The sequence below is a fragment of the Perca fluviatilis genome, chromosome 4 (assembly GCF_010015445.1).
Source record: "Perca fluviatilis chromosome 4, GENO_Pfluv_1.0, whole genome shotgun sequence".
Lineage (NCBI taxonomy): Eukaryota > Metazoa > Chordata > Actinopteri > Perciformes > Percidae > Perca > Perca fluviatilis.
In genome coordinates this window covers 1,909,232-1,929,656 of record NC_053115.1, presented here as the reverse complement: position 1 = coordinate 1,929,656, position 20,425 = coordinate 1,909,232, and the positions used below count along the sequence as shown (strand labels likewise).

The 20,425-nt window shown below is 43.2% G+C and overlaps 1 protein-coding gene across 1 annotated transcript; it reads right to left on the bottom strand.

The window, feature by feature from the left end:
• Positions 1 to 3,010: 3,010 nt before the first annotated feature.
• On the bottom strand, positions 3,011 to 16,547 carry chmp4ba (charged multivesicular body protein 4Ba). Its single transcript, XM_039798510.1, has 5 exons — positions 16,191 to 16,547; positions 6,051 to 6,228; positions 4,703 to 4,817; positions 3,882 to 4,008; positions 3,011 to 3,674 (listed from the first exon to the last, which is right to left on the bottom strand). The coding sequence occupies exons 1-5, from the start codon at positions 16,372 to 16,374 to the stop codon at positions 3,610 to 3,612; spliced, it is 669 nt and encodes a 222-aa protein (XP_039654444.1). The 5' UTR covers positions 16,375 to 16,547; the 3' UTR covers positions 3,011 to 3,609.
• Positions 16,548 to 20,425: the final 3,878 nt, after the last annotated feature.

Genomic DNA, 20,425 nt, shown 5'->3' with positions numbered 1-20,425 from the left:
ACACACACACACACACACACACGCAGCATACATTACGTAAAACATTACGGTGCAAATCCTCCATCATAACAGCAATGCTCCAAGGTCCAAACGCACCTGGCTTTTAAAGGGAATGGGAGATGATCTCTGATTGGTTGATTGCATGTTACGCCCAAAACACACCTCTGATTAATGAAGACACTAAGTACAACCCTTTAGGACCAGGCGCCTGGCGCACAGACCCTTTTTTCCGCCTGTAATTTGACTTTTCCCATGAAATAGAAGCAATAAACTATACATGTCTTGCCCTTGATGTGGTTCTCATTTTCTAGTGTGGCCCTCTGGGAAGTTGAGTTTGACACCCCTGACTTAATGTGTTGACTGAAATATTTTCCCTCTGTCGCTCCGAAACGGACGTAAAAATATCCCTGTTTCTCTGTAGTCTACCTTTAGCTAGCTACCGTAAATGTAGGCTACTTTTAAGATGCCATATCTTCCCTCTGGGCTCACCAAAACAGATGGAAAAGCATATTAACCATTCACTGCACGGGATCGCTAGTTAACATATATCTTTCAGTTTTTCAAGAATCGGTTTAGGAATCGGAATCGTTTTAAAAGTACCGGTTTGGCATCGGAATCGTAAAAATCCAAACGATAGCCACACAAAATGGTGCTTCAAAATCTTCCTGAAGTATTTGAGATGAGTGGAGGCGATCATGACGAAGACAAGATAGAGTTTTAAATACCACGGTCCAGATGACCGCTGACTGAAAAAGGCATGAAAGGTAAACTTATTTCTGACACATAACAGACCAACAGTGGCCATACCTGCACCCCAACTTTATTACGATAAACCGTATACAACCCGAGTCACAGAGCAAGATGGCTGCCACACAGAACTGGCTACAGGTCACACAGTTTCTGTAGAGCCAGAGATAACGAGGTAAACTGTTTCTGTTTGAGGTAAACAGAAAATAAGAAACGCAAACACTACTGGAAGTTTCTTTGTAATAGCTTGTCTTTAAATATCAGGCCTGGGGTTGACCCAGTGTCAAATATAATAAGGTGATTTTGTGTTACAATGACCACAACTTTCAAGTAACTATTTAATTTATTTAAAGACTTATGTCATGTTTAAATTACAGTCCATTTGATTGTGGACCAACCCCAATCCGTCCATTCATAAACGTGTGTGCTGATAAAGGGAGGGAAGGGTAGCTGCAGCCATAAGTAATGGAGCAGGGAGCAGAAGTTTTATTATTATGAAGACCAACATGGAACCAACATGTCTCTCCGTGTTTAAATAAGAGTTGCAGTACAGGGGAGTCAAGAGCAAATGGGTAAAGAAAAAAAAAAAATCCAGCTCACAATCTCAATTTGACTAAATATTCACAAGAGGTCACTGCGTCAAAAGGCTGAAAAACACCACCACACACCCACTCACCCACATATCTTTAAGCTGAACCAATGTAGGATTTTCTCAGAGTAATATCACTGTTGAACCACGGGACAGAAAAGGCGCTGAAGGTGTCAGGCACGTGCAATTGTAAATTGAGGGACAGAGACCTTCCAAGGTGTTATAATCAGGGTTTAAAATTAGCACCGTTTACCAGCCAAATGCTGGTGAAACATGCAAGTGGCTGGTAGATTTGCATCACTCACCAGCCAAAATACCAAATGGTAATCTATTGAGTGGCTGGAAATATTTGAACATTCACCTTTTTTGCCATTTGGCTGGTAGACGAAGAAGTTAATTTTGAAGCCTGGTTATAATGTCCCCTCTGTCAGCCATAGATGTCCACATCGACTTCTTTTAAAGGTTGGGAATTACTGAACTAAAGCATGAAGTAAAGCTACCATTGGCTAAACTCTTGGTAAAGAAGCCTGCTAGCTAAGAGCTACGTTTCACAGACCGACAGGAGAATTGTTACTGACAATTCATCTCTCATATCGGTGTTCAATAGAGGCAAATTCTTCAAGGGACCTCAATGCTTGAGGCGGTCATGTTTGCTTAAAGATCTGAGAAATGCAGCAATGGCTTCAGTATGAGCATTCAAGCCACTGGTTAAAACCAGCCACTGGTTAAAACCAGGCACTGGTGCAACGGTAATGTCCAGTAGAGCTGGGCGATATGGAGAAAACCAGATATCACCATATTCTTGACCAAATACCTCGATAACGATATTGCGGCGATATTCTAGGGTTGAGAATTGGGGCTTTAACAAAATATCTTCACACTTACATTTTAGATACATAATCATCAGTAATGTGGACATCATGTCTAAGTGGAGAAAAGGCAGATAACCAGTCCTTAAAGAAAAATGCATTGGCGTGAAAGATTATTGTTTTTGTGATTGTTGTGGGCAAAAATCTTTGATTATGCGCCAGGTTTTCTTAAAAAATGCGATGGAATATGCTATATGATATTTATGCTTTTCGATGATGTAACAGGGGAAATGGCTGCTCTTGAGTGAAGTAAACGCAACATTCTTCAACTTTCTGCTAAGATATATTATGGGACTTTTTTACAAAGACAATGCGGGGATTATGAAATCATGCAAGCCCCGAATATTTTGCGCGGAAATCGGCAATTAATGTGGCGTATTTGAAAAAATGCGTTTTTCGGGAAGGACGAAGAGCTAGAACAGTCTGGCAAATTCAGAAAATGACATCACTTTACTGTAATGCAGCCTTTAAAACCAGGACAAGACACTTATGCCATATCACGATATCCAAAATCTAAGACGATGTCTAGTCTCATATCACGATATCGATATAATATCGATATATTGCCCAGCCCTACTGTCCAGTAATGGAAAAACAATACTCTACTATACTGACATTTTAGGAATTGAACCCGAGTGCCTAATTGTGGTCAAGATGTTGCCTGTGGACACTTCAGTAGGAGATATTATGGCTGACAGAAGGACTGAAACCCCTGGGTCCTCCCTTAACAAGATGTTCGCAGTGCTGTAATATGGAATATGTATTTTGTGGTTTGACAGCATTTCAATGAGAAAGTCCTACAATGTCATATTTCAATCCTTTTTTTATTTTTTTGCTGCTGCTGAGATGTAGCAGATGGGTTGTCGTCATCGTTGTAGAAGAGCAGAGAGATGACAACGCAGGAAGCAGAGAAATGGCTCAATCATGTTGTCTTTCTGTTGTTGCTGTTTCCCCCACGCATCGGTTGATTCTTCACATTCCTCGTCCTGTTCCTCCTCACACCCTTGCCTAGAAGTATGCACTTGCACTCTCCTGCCCAAAGTGTGCATTCATGTACTCAAAAAGAGAACTTTGATTTGGGCTGTTGGGGGCATGACATATGCTTTCCATACTCTACGCCCTGCAGAAAACTGAGCAGTGTACAGCTGGAACAAAAGGGATCTGACTGGGACATTAATCAAAAGAAGAGAAAAGCCTGGGTTCATTTAATTTGAAGTCACAAGTGCATACTTTAGGTTTGGGGTGTGGTTAGATATTGGGACGTAGGCTTTAAGAGAGAGCAGCATGCCTGCAGTCAGCTCAGCAGCCCATAGTCCCTGTCTCTCTTCCAGAGGTCTGGGAGCAGCCTGGTAGCCCAGAGACAGACAGGAGAGGGGCACTAGCTAGCTAGCAGGGCAAGCTAGCTTAGTTAGCCGCCCAGGCCTCGAGGTCGGCCATGTCGTCCTCGTCTTCTTCCTCCTTCTTCTTGGCTAAAAAAGGAACAGACAGGAATAAAACATGACATTTAATTCTGTCATTGTATGGACTTTTGTGATGTGGTGCACAGTAGGTATGTAGCATAGTGGTGTGTGTGTGTGTGTGTGTGTGTGTGTGTGTGTGTGTGTTTGTGTGTGTGTGTGTGTGTGTGTGTGTGTGTGTGAGAATGTAATAGAAAGTGTATTTAAGTGCTATGATACCTGGTCTGGATGGTAGTGATGTAGACGGTACGCTGGGTAGAGGAACGTCCTCGGTTCCTTCGATTTCCAGAAGGTTTTTGTCCAGCTCTTCTTGTTCCAGCTCCTCCAGCTCGGCCATGAGCTCATCCTGCACACACACACACACACACACACACACACACACACACACACACACACACACACACACACACACACACACACACACACACACACACACACACACACACACACACACACACACACACACACACACACACACACACACAATTAACCAAGTAACCAGGTTTGTGTAGGCACACCACAGACAGACTAATACATTTGTAAAGATTTATAAAGAAAGGCTAGTTTCTCCATTGTATTCTACTGTGAGCAGCTGCACCTGCCAGTGTGTATTAGCTTATGTAGACATTGCGTGCATCCTGGTTATGTTATTAATTATTAATTACAGTTGGGCAGAGCTCTAAAGAGAACAATTACACACAATATTGCATTTTTCAATATGTATGGGTCACCAAGTCAATTAATTCCAGTCTCAAGTAAGTCAAGTAAATGCTAATGGGCTCATGCAGGGGTCCTAAAGTTGATACTAGAGTCTACCAGGCCTTGTTTGGTGAGTGAATGAAGCTGTACACAAGGTGTTGCAGCTGTGAGATATTTTTGTCTAACCAAGTGGCGATGTTTAGCACTACAACTTCCACCTAAAAGTTCCAGCAAGGGCCATCAGAAAATATAACAGAGCAGGTCAGAAGTCTGGCAGACCACGGGCTGAAACACAGTTAAGATTCCTGATTTCCTGAGGTGGTTCTGGTCTACGTTCTCACCTCGTCGAACTCATCTCCGAAACCGATGGGCCTGGAAATAACATCTGAGATTTCTTGAGCCACTTCTTGTTGTTCTGTGATGTCCGCCATCAGATCGTCCACTTTGTCTATGTCCCTGTGGCACAGGAGAGAGAGAGACAACATGAAAAAGTATGCAACATGCAGACATATACAGACAAACATGTCTCAATGTAAACTAACGATGGACCACGAGCCATTAGATCCATGGGCCACCAACCAAAGAAAAGCCAGGAATGACAAAACCAGCTAAGACGACAAACCGTTATTTAGTGATTCCACTTGCCAGGGTTTAATCATCCAATACCAAGAGGTTTTATTTACATTCTGTATTTTGGTTGGTCAGTGGGCGTCTCCTCTGTAGATATATGCCCTTGTATGTGATTTAGCGGTGCCAGTGCACCGGCGTGGCTGACCAGGATATAATTCTTTGTTTACCAGAATAAATCCGACAAGATTGAGAAGCAAGTGTGAAGTCTTCAATTATTACACAACGCAGAGATCACATTGGTTACATGTGCAAAAAACTGCCAGGTCAAGAGCCTATCTATCTATCTATCTATCTATCATATCTATCTATCTATCTATCTATCTATCTATCTATTATATATATATATATATATATATATATATATATATATATATATATATATATACATAGGCAAGTGTTTGACACACCTTCTCATTCAATGGGTTTCTTTATTTTCATGACTATTTACATTGTAGATTCTCACTGAAGGCATCAAAACTATGAATGAACACATGTGGAATTATGTACTTAACAAAAAGTGTGAAATAACTGAAAACATGTCTTATATTTTAGATTCCTTCAGAGTAGCCACCCTTTGCTTTTTGATAACTCTGCAAACCCTTGGTGTTCTCTCAATGAGCTTCATGAGGTAGTCACCTGAAATGGTTTTACCTTCACAGGTGTGCTTTGTCAGGGTTCATTAGTGGAAGTTTTTCCCTTATTAATAAAAAGCAAAGGGTGGCTACTTTGAGGAATCTAAAATATAAGACATGTTTTCAGTTATTTCACACTTTTGTTACGTACACTACATATGTGTTCATTCATAGTTTTGATGCCTTCAGTGAGAATCTACAATGTAAATAGTCATGAAAATAAAGATAACATTGAATGAGAAGGTGTGTCCAAACTTTTGGCCTGTACCTGTACTATATATATATATATATATATATATATATATATATATATATATATATATATATATATATATATATATATATATATATATATATATATATCATCCCCAAACTCAGCAATGAGAACAATTCTAGCCTGTAACCTGGTTCTAGAGGTGTCTCTTACATGTTTTCGTGTGCGGCCTTCATTGCCTTGGCGGCGTAGCCCATGTTCTTGAGCACTTCTGTGTTGGTGTTGGCGTTCTCTAGCGCCTCCCTCTGGAACTCAATGGTAGACAACGTGCCGTCGATCTGAGCCAGCTGCTTCTCGTACCGCTTTTTCCTTTTCAAGGCCTGTAGAGCCGCTGGACACAAGAGGGTAGGAAGGGTAGAAAGGGTGCACCAGTTAGTCCAACAGACAGCTACTACTCCTTATCGGAAGGGACTGGAGACTTTACATTTATAACGGGATAATTAGTGTTTCAAATGTCAAGCTTCCAATTAAAGTGATGGTTGGGAGTAATTTCACCCTAGGGTCCATTGCACCATGACCTCGAGCCAAACACCAGAAGCTTTTTATCACCTGGATCGAACATTGGGAGAGTTAGCGTAGAGTAGCGTTATCAGCTGAATAGCTTAGCGCAGGGGCTAATGGATCCAACTGTGTATCTCGTAAGTTACCCCACTAATAATGTCCGAAATGATACCAAACTTCTACACTAGTACACATAGGTTACAGTGCCTTGCGAAAGTATTCGGCCCCCTTGAACGTTTCGACCTTTTGCCACATTTCAGGCCTCAAACATAAAGATATAAAACTGTAATTTTTTGTGAAGAATCAACAACAAGTGGGTCCCAATTATGAAGTGGAACGAAATTCATTGGCTATTTCAAACTTTTTTAACAAATAAAAAACTGAAAAAGTGGGCGTGCAAAATTATTCAGCCCCTTTACTTTCAGTGCAGCAAACTCTCTCCAGAAGTTCAGTGAGGATCTCTGAATGATCCAATGTTGACCTAAATGACTAATGATGATAAATAGAATCCAGCTGTGTGTAATCAAGTCTCCGTATAAATGCACCTGCTCTGTGATAGTCTCAGAGGTCCGTGTAAAGCGCAGAGAGCATCATGAAGAACAAGGAACACACCAGGCAGGTCCGAGATACTGTTGTGGAGAAGTTTAAAGCGGATTTGGAAACAAAAAGATTTCCCAAGCTTTAAACATCCCAAGGAGCACTGTGCAAGCGATAATATTGAAATGGAAGGAGTATCAGACCACTACAAATCTACGAAGACCCCCGTCCCTCTAAACTTTCAGCTCATACAATGAGAAGACTGATCAGAGATGCAGCCAAGAGGCCCATGATCACTCTGGATGAACTGCAGAGATCTACAGCTGAGGTGGGAGACTCTGTCCATAGGACAACAATCAGTCGTATACTGCACAAATCTGGCCTTTATGGAAGAGTGGCAAGAAGAAACCGCCATTTCTTAAAGATATCCATAAAAAGTGTCGTTTTAAAGTTTGCCAAAAGCCACCTGGGAGACACACCAAACATGTGGAAGAAGGTGCTGTGGTCAGATGAAACCAAAATCGAACTTTTTGGCAACAATGCAAAACGTTATGTTTGGCGTAAAAGCAACACAGCTCATCACCCTGAACACACCATCCCCACTGTCAAACATGGTGGTGGCAGCATCATGGTTTGGGCCTGCTTTTCTTCAGCAGGGACAGGGAAGATGGTTAAAATTGATGGGAAGATGGATGGAGCCAAATAAAGGACCATTCTGGAAGAAAACCTGATGGAGTCTGCAAAAGACCTGAGACTGGGACGGAGATTTGTCTTCCAACAAGACAATGATCCAAAACATAAAGCAAAATCTACAATGGAATGGTTCACAAATAAACATATCCAGGTGTTAGAATAGCCAAGTCAAAGTCCAGACCTGAATCCAATCGAGAATCTGTGGAAAGAACTGAAAACTGCTGTTCACAAACGCTCTCCATCCAACCTCACTGAGCTCGAGCTGTTTTGCAAGGAGGAATGGGCAAAATGTCAGTCTCTCGATGTGCAAAACTGATAGAGACATACCCCAAGCCACTTACAGCTGTAATCGCAGCAAAAGGTGGCGCTACAAAGTATTAACTTAAGGGGGCTGAATAATTTTGCACGCCCAATATTTCAGTTTTTTATTTGTTTAAAAGGTTTGAAATATCCAATAAATTTCGTTCCACTTCATGATTGTGTCCCACTTGTTGTTGATTCTTCACAAAAAAATACAGTTTTATATCTTTATGTTTGAGGCCTGAAATGTGGCAAAAGGTCGAAAAGTTCAAGGGGGCCGAATACTTTCGCAAGGCACTGTATGTACTCATAAAACGATGGCTTGGAAAGTTTGTAAGTACACCAGAAGTTTATGTAAATAACACTTGTGTTCTGCCCCCAGTTTGTGTTGTACAGAGACATCTAGTGGGGTGAAGTTGTATTGCATTTGAGTTCTCCTATTTTAGTCCCTCCTCTCTTGCCGTTGGTTTCCTTTTTGCTTCTGACTCTGGTCTACTGTCTGTGTTTGTGTGTTTGTGTTTGTGTGTGTGTGTGTGTGTCTGTGTGTCTGTGTGTCTGTGTGTCTGTGTGTGTGTGTGTGTGTGTGTGTGTGTGTGTGTGTGTGTGTGTGTGTGTGTGTGACTCTGGTCTACTGAGAGGACATGCTGCAGTTACTCTGGTCTCTTTGCTTTGGTAGTTTTGAAGGTCTAAGTCTGTAAGTATTTCTGTATGAAGTATATCTACTTTGATATAGTCTTTGTGTATTTTCCGTTTTAGCATAACATGTATGTTGTATTAATAGATGCTAATCGCGATTAGCATTTCTCCATAGACATCCATGTTAAAGTTAGCTTAAATGCTTACTAGTCCTGCAAGTCTCATGATAATGGCTAATTTTTCTTATGGGATAGCTATATGTTAGACTTGAGTTGCATATTCATGTATATGTATATATGGGCAGTTTGTAATACCATATTATTATGTTTCCACAGTTTTACAAAATTGGAAAGATCCTTACTAAAGGCCTCTCTCTACTCCGGTTTCCTGGGTCTTTATTTCATGGATCTTATGTTAGCTATCTTCTACGCTAACCTGTTAAAGCAACAGCAGAATAACTTGCGTGCTGGCTTCTGCTCTCTGCTGCTACTGCAGTAAGACGAGTGCTTAGGGACCGTCTACAAATTACAACGCACAAAAGAGATACAACAAACATATTTATTAATTTAACTTATTTAAAAAAAGTAAGTGCTGTAGTATAACCAGCAGGAGACAAGTTATAATTGAGGTAAGTTTGGAGACACTACCTTATTTAATCATTAAATTAATAAATATTTTAGTTGTATCTCTTTTCGGTGTTGTAATTTGTAGATTACTTCACTAATTGTAATTGTGTAATTGAAAATTGGTGTCCTTAAAGGATAGATTTTTCCTATTTTTTTCAATTAAGGCATTAAGATCAATTTCCAAAAGATGATTTTTTTATTGACATTCAGAGTCGGGCATTCATATTCATCACATACATCTTATAACCACATATCTTACATCTGTTTTCTGCTCCAAGTGCCAAAATAGCTTTTCTAGATGATTTTTTTTTTTATTCCTCTTTTTAGTCAACTTCAGCATTGGTTCATACACTCATGAGCAGCACTGTAAGAGCTCGAGGTGACGTCTTTACAGGTCAGATAAACTATCTACTAAATATATTCAATTTACAATGATATAAAACGGAGAAAAGCTAATTATCACATTTTAAGCTGGAACAAGTTAATGTTTTGGCATTTCTACAGTGTTGCCGTTTCCAGCTAATATTCTGTTAATAAACTAATAAATTAATTCACTAACTGTTCCAGCTCTCCTATTTATTTATGTATTTATTTGACACCGACTGATTATTCTGTATGTAGCGTGTCAGTATCTGTGTGTGAACAAAGGGCTGAACCACTGACTGATTATTCTGTATGTAGCGTATCAGTATCTGTGTGTGAACAAAGGGCTGAACCAGAAAAACAAGGAATTCCCCTTTGGTGCTGATGGGGGAAATCACGAGACACTGAGGGAGCTAAACCAGCTGAGTCATGGGTAGGGAGGGAGGAGGGTGATGTAACACGAGATAAGAGTGTGTGAGAGAGAGAGAGAGAGAGAGAGAGAGAGAGAGAGAGAGAGAGAGAGAGAGAGAGTGGAGAGAGAGAGAGAGAGAGAGAGGAGAGAGTGAGAGAGTGGAGAGAGAGGTGGAGTGAGAGGGAGGTGTGGTGAGGAGAGGAGGGAGAGAGAGTGAGAGAGTGGAGTGGAAAGCCAGGAAAGAGGATGGATGTGTGGTAAAGTGTGTATGTGGAGTGGTGGTATGTATGTGGAACGGAACGAGCGGAAACGGAAGGAAGGAGCCCGACAGAAGGTGGACGCGAACAGAGCGGAAGGACTACAGATTGGACAGAATGAATATGGAGTTATATAACTTATTTTTGATTTGAGGGATTTAATCCGATTTGTCTGATTTAAAGTAGGGCTGCTCCATTATGGAAAACAATATAATCACGATTATTTCGGTCAATTTTGAAATCACGATAATTTAACACGATCACTCGTTGACTTCTGGAAAGATGTTGCAATTATTGAACTTTAAAAAAACCCGTACACACACGACTGTGAAATTTGCCTCAATACTTTTCCTATTTAAACTTTATTTTTTTCAGAACACAAGAGAAAATAAGAGTTTACTTGCAAAACGTAATGAGCTAAATAATTGTTTTATTATCGTGATTTCAATATTGACCGAAATAATCGTGATTATATTGTTTTCCATAATCGAGCAGACCTACCCGGTGGTGCATCTGAACAGTTAGACACCTCCCCTGGCCCTGATTGGTGCATCTGAACAGTTAGACACTCCCCCTGGCCCTGATTGGTGCATCTGAACAGTTAGACACTCCCCCTGGCCCTGATTGGTGCATCTGAACAGTTAGACACCTCCCCTGGCCCTGATTGGTGCATCTGAACAGTTAGACACTCCCCTGGCCCTGATTGGTGCATCTGAACAGTTAGACACTCCCCCTGGCCCTGATTGGTGCATCTGAACAGTTAGACACTCCCCCTGGCCCTGATTGGTGCATCTGAACAGGGAGAGCTGGATTTATTTTAATGACCTGCTTCATGTAGTTCTACTGGAACACAGGGTCAGTTTCAGTGAAATTTGACAGAAAGGTAGTTTTATAAGGCTTACCTACTGCACCTTTAATGCGTGTTGTCATTTATAAAATAGAAGAAAAAATAAAGAAAGAAATACAAATAAAACCACAGCCTCCCAGAGCCGCTGACATGACTGTAGACTCTAAGAAATTGAGCGAAATCAGCTTGCTCCTAACTGCTTGCTTCTCTGCAGCCCTCCTCCTCCCCAGCTCCTCCTTGTGGTGTATAACGTGGCGTTTGCTTTATGTCATCGTTGCTGCTCTGTTCATATGGGGGGGGGGGGGAATAGTTCAGCTCTCCCAGTCCTAAACTGTGTGAGCGTCCCCTAATGCTGCTGCTGTCCTCTGACTCTCTGCTATTTCATGGTGCTCCTGAACGGCCAGAGGACTCCCTGATTAGAGCCATACCGCCAACATTTAATTCAGAATTTATCAACTTGAATTGCAGTTTACTGTGACTTAATGGACCGGACAGAAATCTCGTTGAGAAACACGTTTACAGAACATGTTTTTGAAGCCAAATCTGAAGGTTAGGATCAGTCCGAACATAAAACACGGACTAATGTGGATCTGGAGAGCCATCTGTTTACACACGCTGGTATATAATCAGTGTACTGTGTGTGGTTGGTCTGGTCCGCCAGGAGCCAGACAGAAACTGAAGGGTCCAGTTTTATCAGATTATAAATCAGCACCGGGCCCTATTCCCGGACTGATAGCATCATAACCCAATAACACACAACTCATTATTAGATTATCTCAGTCGCAGAGCTGCATTCAAATCACCCTCCTTGAATTTCACGTCAATTCTGTGCTTCTGTGACCCTTTTCCTGTTGTACACTTGACAACCTCCGAGGCATTTTACCAGTAGTGCTCGAGTCCTCACGAACACCAAGAAGGTGGATCACATCACCCCAGTTCTCGTGTCTTTACACTGGCTTCCTGTGCCTCAGAGAATAGATTTCAAAATGCTTCTGCTGGTTTAAAATTCACTCAACGGTTTAGGGCCAAAATACATTTTGGATCTGCTTGTAAACTATGAACCACCCAGACTGTCACTGAGCAAATGAGCCCATTAACTGGCTAGTCTCTGTCATTTTAACTACCGAAAAACTGCATTTTGATGATGGGTTGGCTGTAAAACATATTTAGGAATATGCTGATGACGTACTGTTGTTAGTTGCGGTTACTTTTGGCATTTATATCAACCTGTTATTCTTCAGTTCTTTCCTAAATCAATTCTCTGTTAGACTGGGTAACCCCAGCCCTATCTGTACGTTTATCTATCCTGCTTCCGTTACAATTTTGCAGGGACCAATCACAGACTGGCTTATCCACCTGGCACGCTATTGGCTGGTTTAACACGATGACGATAGAGAAGAGACCAATCAGCTTCTCGTTTACATTCGGCCATCGGAGCGCAGCAACGCGTTGACCCTGCTGTCACTGCTACATCACCCAGATCGTTGCTCTGATTGGTTGAAGGACTATCCAATCACGTACAGTAATTTGAACTATGCCCGTTGATCCCGCCTCTTGTGCACTAGGGGTGGGAATCAGCAGACACCTCACGATACGATATCATCACGATACTTATGTCACGATACAATATTATTGCGATTTTAAACATATTGCAATATTCTGCGATATATTGCAATTATTACCTTTTTTCCAACTTCAAATTTTTCCCAGTTTCAAATGATGTCCCCAAAGGAAAATGTTGTCAACATCTGTTTTATCTAAAAAGATAAATGTCTCTGTTAGTTCATCTCACTTCCATTTTATTGCTGCAAAATGGGATTATCAAGCAGACAGACTGACCAACACATATATCATAACAGATCCATACTTGGCTTCTGTGTATCGATACAGTATTGCCACGAAAAATATCGCGATACTAACGCTGTATTGATTTTTTCCCCCACCCCTCTTGTGCGGTAGAGAATCCAGAGCAGACTCCCCACGCTGGTCTGCTGAGAGCCAGACTACCTCTCTGTAACTTGGAGAATAAAAACCAAAGTGGAAAATATTAAACAAAGCTAAAGGGCCTTATTTAAATACCTAACGTGGGCGCCCGGATAGCTCGGTTGGTAGAGCGTGCGCCCATATGTGGAGGCTTGCTCCTTGACGCAGCGGGCCCAGGTTGGACTCGAACCTGCGGCCCTTTCCTGCATGTCGTTCCCCCTCTCTCTCTCTCCCCTTTCAGTTCTTCAGCTGTCCTGTCAATAAAGGCCTGAAAACGTCAAACTGCACGAAGGATATAAAGTAGTTAAAGGTGTGAACACCAGTGATTACACCTGAGAGATGCTGTTACCATGGTAGTTTTGCTGTATTGTGTGTGTGTTGTTATTCTTCCCGTGTTTCCCACACAGACTAAGTCGTGGCGCCGCGCAATCAACACCGGCCGCCGCACAATGCGTTTCGTTATTATTAATTTTTGTTAACGCTATTTTAAAACACGCAGCGCATTCGTTCAGCTGCATTTGCTTTCTCTGCTCTCCTCCGTCTCTCCGTCACACACACACACACACACACACACACACACACACACACAACACACACACACACACACACACACACACACACACACACAGAGACAGAGATATAAACACACACACACAAACACACACACAAACACACAGATATATACACACACACAGACAGAGATATACACACACACACACACACACACACACACACACACACAGAGACAGAGATATATACACACACACAAACACACACAGATATACACACACACACACACACACAGATATATACACACAGACAGACAGACAGACATATACACACACACACACAGAGATATATACACACACACACAAACACACACAGATATACCCACACACACACACACAGATATATACACACACACACACACACACACAGACCGAGATATATACACACACACACACACACACAAACACACACAGATATACACACAGATATATACACACACACAGATATATACACACACACACACACACACACAGACAGAGATATATACACACACACACACACACAAACACACAGACAGACAGAGATACACACACACTCACACACACACGAAGCTGGAGTCCATGGAAGAAAGAACGTGACTTTTAAACCAGTTGTGACTGTGTGAGTTGTGTCTTTGATGTGTGGTTGCATGACAACACTCCTGGCAGCCACAGCTGCCAGCCTGGCTGTAAGTAATGAAGGTGCGTCACGCTAAATGAAGTGTTAAAACTCTCCTGAAACACTTCTATTAGAGCTGAATAATAGTAAAATTACTTCACACCATGTTGGCCTTGGATTGTATTCAACTAAACTAATTGTGAACTGTGTGATGCAACATAAAGCACCACAAACTGATTTATTTTGGGTGCTAATGGTTAAAATATATTTTTTAAGACATGTGTAAATACACTCACACAGGGGCGTAGCCCTAAATTCTGGGCCCTGTAGAAAGGCATTTTCTATGGACCCCTCCCCACATCCACAGCTCGTTCTGTACGGTTGTTGTTGTTATTTTTTCTTTAATCTTTAACACTCCAGAAATATACTTCAGCATATGATATATAGCTTAATTACCCACAATGTAGGATACAGTATTAAAACATAGTTCTATCTTGTAATCATTTGACTTTAAGCCCTTTAAAGACCATCTCTGAGGAAAGCGAGGTGAGATTTTGATACAGCAAGAGGGAAGACTATGATGATTTCAACAAGCTTTTCATTTATTTGGCAAAAAAATTCATGTGTATCGCCATTTACAGGAACATATGTGCCCTTTTTAGCACATGAAGATTGAAATATTACAGAATAACAATTGAATTAACTTGCATTTATCAAACTAACAACTTCAGTGTCGCTCTTAGAAAAATACAGGTGTGACCTGCAGCACGCCACCGTTGAGGAGGTCGACTCGCCACTGCAAAAATCTGGACGAAAAATCTTTTAAACTGACCTTTGTCAATGTGAAATGAAGACAGATTCAGACACCGCATGGTCTATTTCTCGCTTAAAATGTTTTCAGAAACACGTTTCGGTGAACTATTTTCATTAGAGTCTGTTCTGAAATTCGAGAGCAGCCAGACCCCATTTGACGCGTTCGTACACACACACACACGCACACACAGACACATATACACACACAGAGACACATACACATATACAAAACACACACAGACACACACACACAGACACACACACACACACACAGAGACACATATACACACACAGAGACACATATACACACACAGAGACACATACACAGAGACACACACACACACACACACACACACACACACACACACACACAGAGACACGCACACAGACAGACACACAGAGACACAGACAGACACACAGAGACACACACACACACACAGAGACACACACACACACACAGACACACACACACACAGACACACATATACACACACAGAGACACATACACACACACACACACACACACAGACACACACACACACACACATATACACACACAGAGACACATACACATATACAAAACACACACAGAGACACATATACACACACACACAGACACACACACACACACACACACAGAGACACATACACATATACAAAACACACAGTCACACACACAGACAAAACACACACAGAGACACATACACATATACACACACACACACACACACACAAAAAAACTGTCAAAAACTCTAAGCAGAAATGTGGTTATCACTGATCGTTGTTTAGGTACATTAAACCACGTTAAGCTCTTTCCTCGCCATAGGCGCCCATGAAGAAGGAAAACGTTAACGTGAGATAACTTCTAGATTCGTTGGATTTCGGTTTAGTTTTTTGAACAGGCTTAAGTGTTCATCACAAGATATGACCATGAGAAATTTGGTGATGACTGGTCGTTGTTTAGGTACATTAAACCACGTTAAGCTTTGTCCAGGTGAGCAGCAGCCTGTCAACTGCCAACTTCCCGGTTGCTTTCCTGCCGTTAGCCTGCGGGCTAACTAACTAGCGAACTAACTAACCAGCTAACTAACTAGCTAACTAACTAACTAGCAGCTTGCCTAACCTGTCAAACCACAAACTTCAGGAGCTTTTTCTCACCTCGTTTGTTCTTCGTGCCGTTCTTCTTCGCAGTCACGAGCTCCTGGTCGATTTTCTTTTCTAAAAAGTCCTGTTTCTTGGCTAACATGTCCTCGGTCTCTCGCAGTCTCTGGATGGCTTCCTGGGGTGTCGGCGCCTTGCCACCCTTACCCGCGCTGCCGAACAACTTACCGAACATGGACATGGCTCTTAGTAACTGTACACAACAGCGAGCTAACCGTGCTAACCGTACACCAACAGCTGGTACTGTGTGTTACCGGACAGGTAACGTTAATCGTTAAAGTGCTCTGACTATCGTCGCCGAGCCGCAGGGCTGTTGTTGTTTTGTGTCTTCTTCCGCAATTCCAGAAACGTCTCGTGTTGTCATTACGTCAGCGTGTTACGTGACTCACGCCGTGACGAGGCACGTCCGTCATACTTTCAAGGGGAATTTCACAACTGCTGTACAGCAACAAGTGGTATTTTTGGTGTAATCTATTTTTGGTCTTGTTCCCACTCTTGTATTCTATGGCAAGATGTCTGAACATCAACATTTAACAATCAGAAACCATCGAAATCAAACATTTACTACTTTACTTACTATATTCTAAAAGATAGCACAGCAATTAAAAACTTAACCTCTTTCCAGGTCAACAGACAATCAGTGGTGAGACCTGAGACAGACTGACCAAGTTAAATAGAAATTGTATAAACTATTAAATTATAAAAAAAATGTTATAACTGGGAATCAATTCAAAGAAAGAGTGAACTTTTACATGTCATTTATTACACACACACACACACACACACACACACACACACACACACACACACACACACACACACACACACACACACAGACACACAAACAAAACACACACACACACACACACAGAGACACAGAGACACAGACACACACACACACACACACACAGACACACACAGACACAGAGACACACACACACACACACACACACACACACACACACACAGACACACACACACACACACACACACACAGACACACAAACAAACACACACACACACACACAGACACACAGACACACACACACACACACACACACACACACACACACAGACACACACAGACATGGCTCCAGGATGTCTCCTGTGTTTGAAATTGTCTTCTATGTCTAAAGTTGCCTGTAAGAAATGCTGAGTCATGTTTAGACTAGAACATACTTAAGTAGTCATGAACTACACCTCCACCTACAGGTCTGGTTACACCTCCACCTACAGGTCTCGTTACACCTCCACCTACAGGTCTGGTTACACCACCACCTACAGGTCTCGTTACACCTCCACCTACAGGTCTGTTTACACCTCAACACCTACAGGTCTCGCTTACACCTCCACCTACAGGTCTCACACACCCTCCACCTACAGGTCTCATACACCCAACACCTACAGGTCTGGTTACACCACCACCTACAGGTCCTGTTACACCTCCACCTACAGGTCTTACAACCCACCACCTACAGGTCTCTACACCTCCACCTACAGGTCTCTCTACACCGCCACCTACAGGTCTCTGTTACACCTCCACCTACAGGTCTGTTACACCTCCACCTACAGGTCTGCTTACACCGCCACCTACAGGTCTTGTTACACCTCCACCTACAGGTCTCAGTACACCTCCACCTACAGGTCTGGTTACACCGCCACCTACAGGTCTGTTACACCGCCACCTCCACCTTACAGGTCTCGCTTACACCACCACCTACAGGTCTCAGTTACACCAACACCTACAGGTCTGTTACACCACCACCTACAGGCTCTCAAGCACCACCACCTACGGTCCTACACCAACACCTACAGGTCTCTTACACCACCACCTACAGGTCTCTTACACTCACCCACCTACAGGTCTGGTTACACCTCCACCTACAGGTCTGGTTACACCAACACCTACAGGTCTGGTTACACCTCCACCTACAGGTCTCGTTACACCGTTACACCACCACCTACAGGTCTGGTTACACCTCCACCTACAGGTCTCGCTACACCGCTACACCGCCACCTACAGGTCTCTACACCTCCACCTACAGGTCTACACCTCCACCTACAGGTCTCTACACCAACACCTACAGGTCTGGTTACACCTCCACCTACAGGTCTCGTACAATCAAGCACCACCACCTACAGGTCTGTTACACCACCACCTACAGGCCGTTACACCTCCACCTACAGGTCTCGTTACACCGCTACACCAACACCTACAGGTCTGGTTACACCGCCACCTACAGGTCTGTTACACCGCCACCTACAGGTCTCTCAAGCACCAACACCTACAGGTCTGTTACACCTCCACCTACAGGTCTCTGCATAATCAAGCACCACCACCTACAGTCTCTACACCACCACCTACAGGTCTTCAGTCATCAAGCACTACCAACCTACAGTCTGTTACACCTCCACCTACAGGTCTCTTACACCATAACCACCACCTACAGTCTCTCAATACATTCCTCCACCTACAGGTCTCAAATACAACCACCACCTACAGGTTGCTACACCCTCACACCTGTACCTCCCCTTACACCTCCACCTACAGTCTCAACACCACCACCTACAGGTCTGCTAACACCTCCACCTAAGCTCTAGCACCCCACCTACAGATCTGTTACACCAACACCTACAGGTTCACCTCCACCAGTCTCTACACCCACATAAGCCAATAAACAACGTCAGCACACCCACCACCAACCTCCACCCACACCACACACCCTATATAACCACCTAACCACACACACCCACACACACCTAAAAACCAAAAAACACCAACAACGCCCCACCAAGTTCACACCCTCACCTTCCCCCTCACCGCGCACCTCACCTAATTACACCACCACCTACAGCTTACAAAATTACACTAAACAACATAACCACCCCACACCACACAGCTTAACAAGGTTACACCTCCACAGTTCACATCACCTAAGGCCACTACACTCCACCTAATCTCATTCACACCTAGCTGTACACGCTACCACCAACACCCAAAACGGAACCTACACACCCACCATTCACTCCACCTAACCACTACACCTCACTACACACCCCATAATCTACACTCAAAGTCCACACCACACACACAAACCATACACCTACAGTTACCCACCACCTACAGTCTCACACACCTCACCTACAGGCTCTCAAACCCACCTAGGCCTACACTACACTACCAATCTCGCACCACCTCACACACACAGCTAAACCCAAACACTATCACCAACCTACAGGCATTCATCAATCAAACACCATAGTTCACACCAATAAGTCCTCACAACGACCCACCACCACCACACACCACTACTACAGTTCACACACCACATCTCACTAACAGGCGTTACCCACCTACTCCTACACCAACACCTACAGTTGTTACACCTCATAACCCCCCAAACTAAGGACACCCACCCGATCACCTCCACACCCCCCCCACACCTATTTCACCCACCTACACACCACATACGCAACTACTCAAACACCACACCAAGGCCCACCAAACCACCCTACCATAATTCTACACCTCACCATCCAATACACCCAAACCACACCAAAACCCACAACCAACTTACACCACAACACTACTACCCCCACCACACTAAACAACTGTACACCTCACCTACAGGTCTCACACTCCACACGTCCCCCACACAAACTCACACACTAGTACACCCACAGCCCCCCACACCAACCACCCCACACCCACACCACACCAGCACACCTCAACCCCCAACAACACAACCATATTCAGTCACACCAACACCACCCTCACCCCACACCACAACTACACCACACCAACACACCAACACCCACACAGCCCACACACACAACCAACACCCCACTAGCCCCAGCACACCACCACTACACTCGCTACACCTCTCCACCTACAGGCTCACACACACTCCACCACAGCTGCACACCTCACCTATCTCCCACCACAAACCCCCCACCAATCTCCACACCATCTCACCACCTAATCTGTTACACCACCACTAATTCAACACCACCACCTAAGTCTTTACACCTCACCTACATCTCATTACACTTCACTAACTCTACACCTCACCTACAGGTCTCATTACACACCCCACCTACATCTACAACATCACCACCTACACCATACACTCACTAACTCTACACACGGCCACTACAGCTGTACACCCCACCTAAGTCTCAAGTAGCACACCCCACCTACAAGGCACATGCACTGAACGAAGTAATAACAA

Excerpts from the sequence above, each read along its gene's own strand:
- chmp4ba (XM_039798510.1), bottom strand. The coding sequence starts at position 16,374 with ATGTCCATGTTCGGTAAGTTGTTCGGCAGCGCGGGTAAGGGTGGCAAG. Across the intron at positions 4,009-4,702 it reads TCGGAGATGAGTTCGACGAG|GATGAGCTCATGGCCGAGCT; the intron begins GTGAGAACGTAG and ends GTGTGTGTGCAG. Across the intron at positions 3,675-3,881 it reads ATCACTACCATCCAGACCAG|CCAAGAAGAAGGAGGAAGAA; the intron begins GTATCATAGCAC and ends TTCCTTTTTTAG.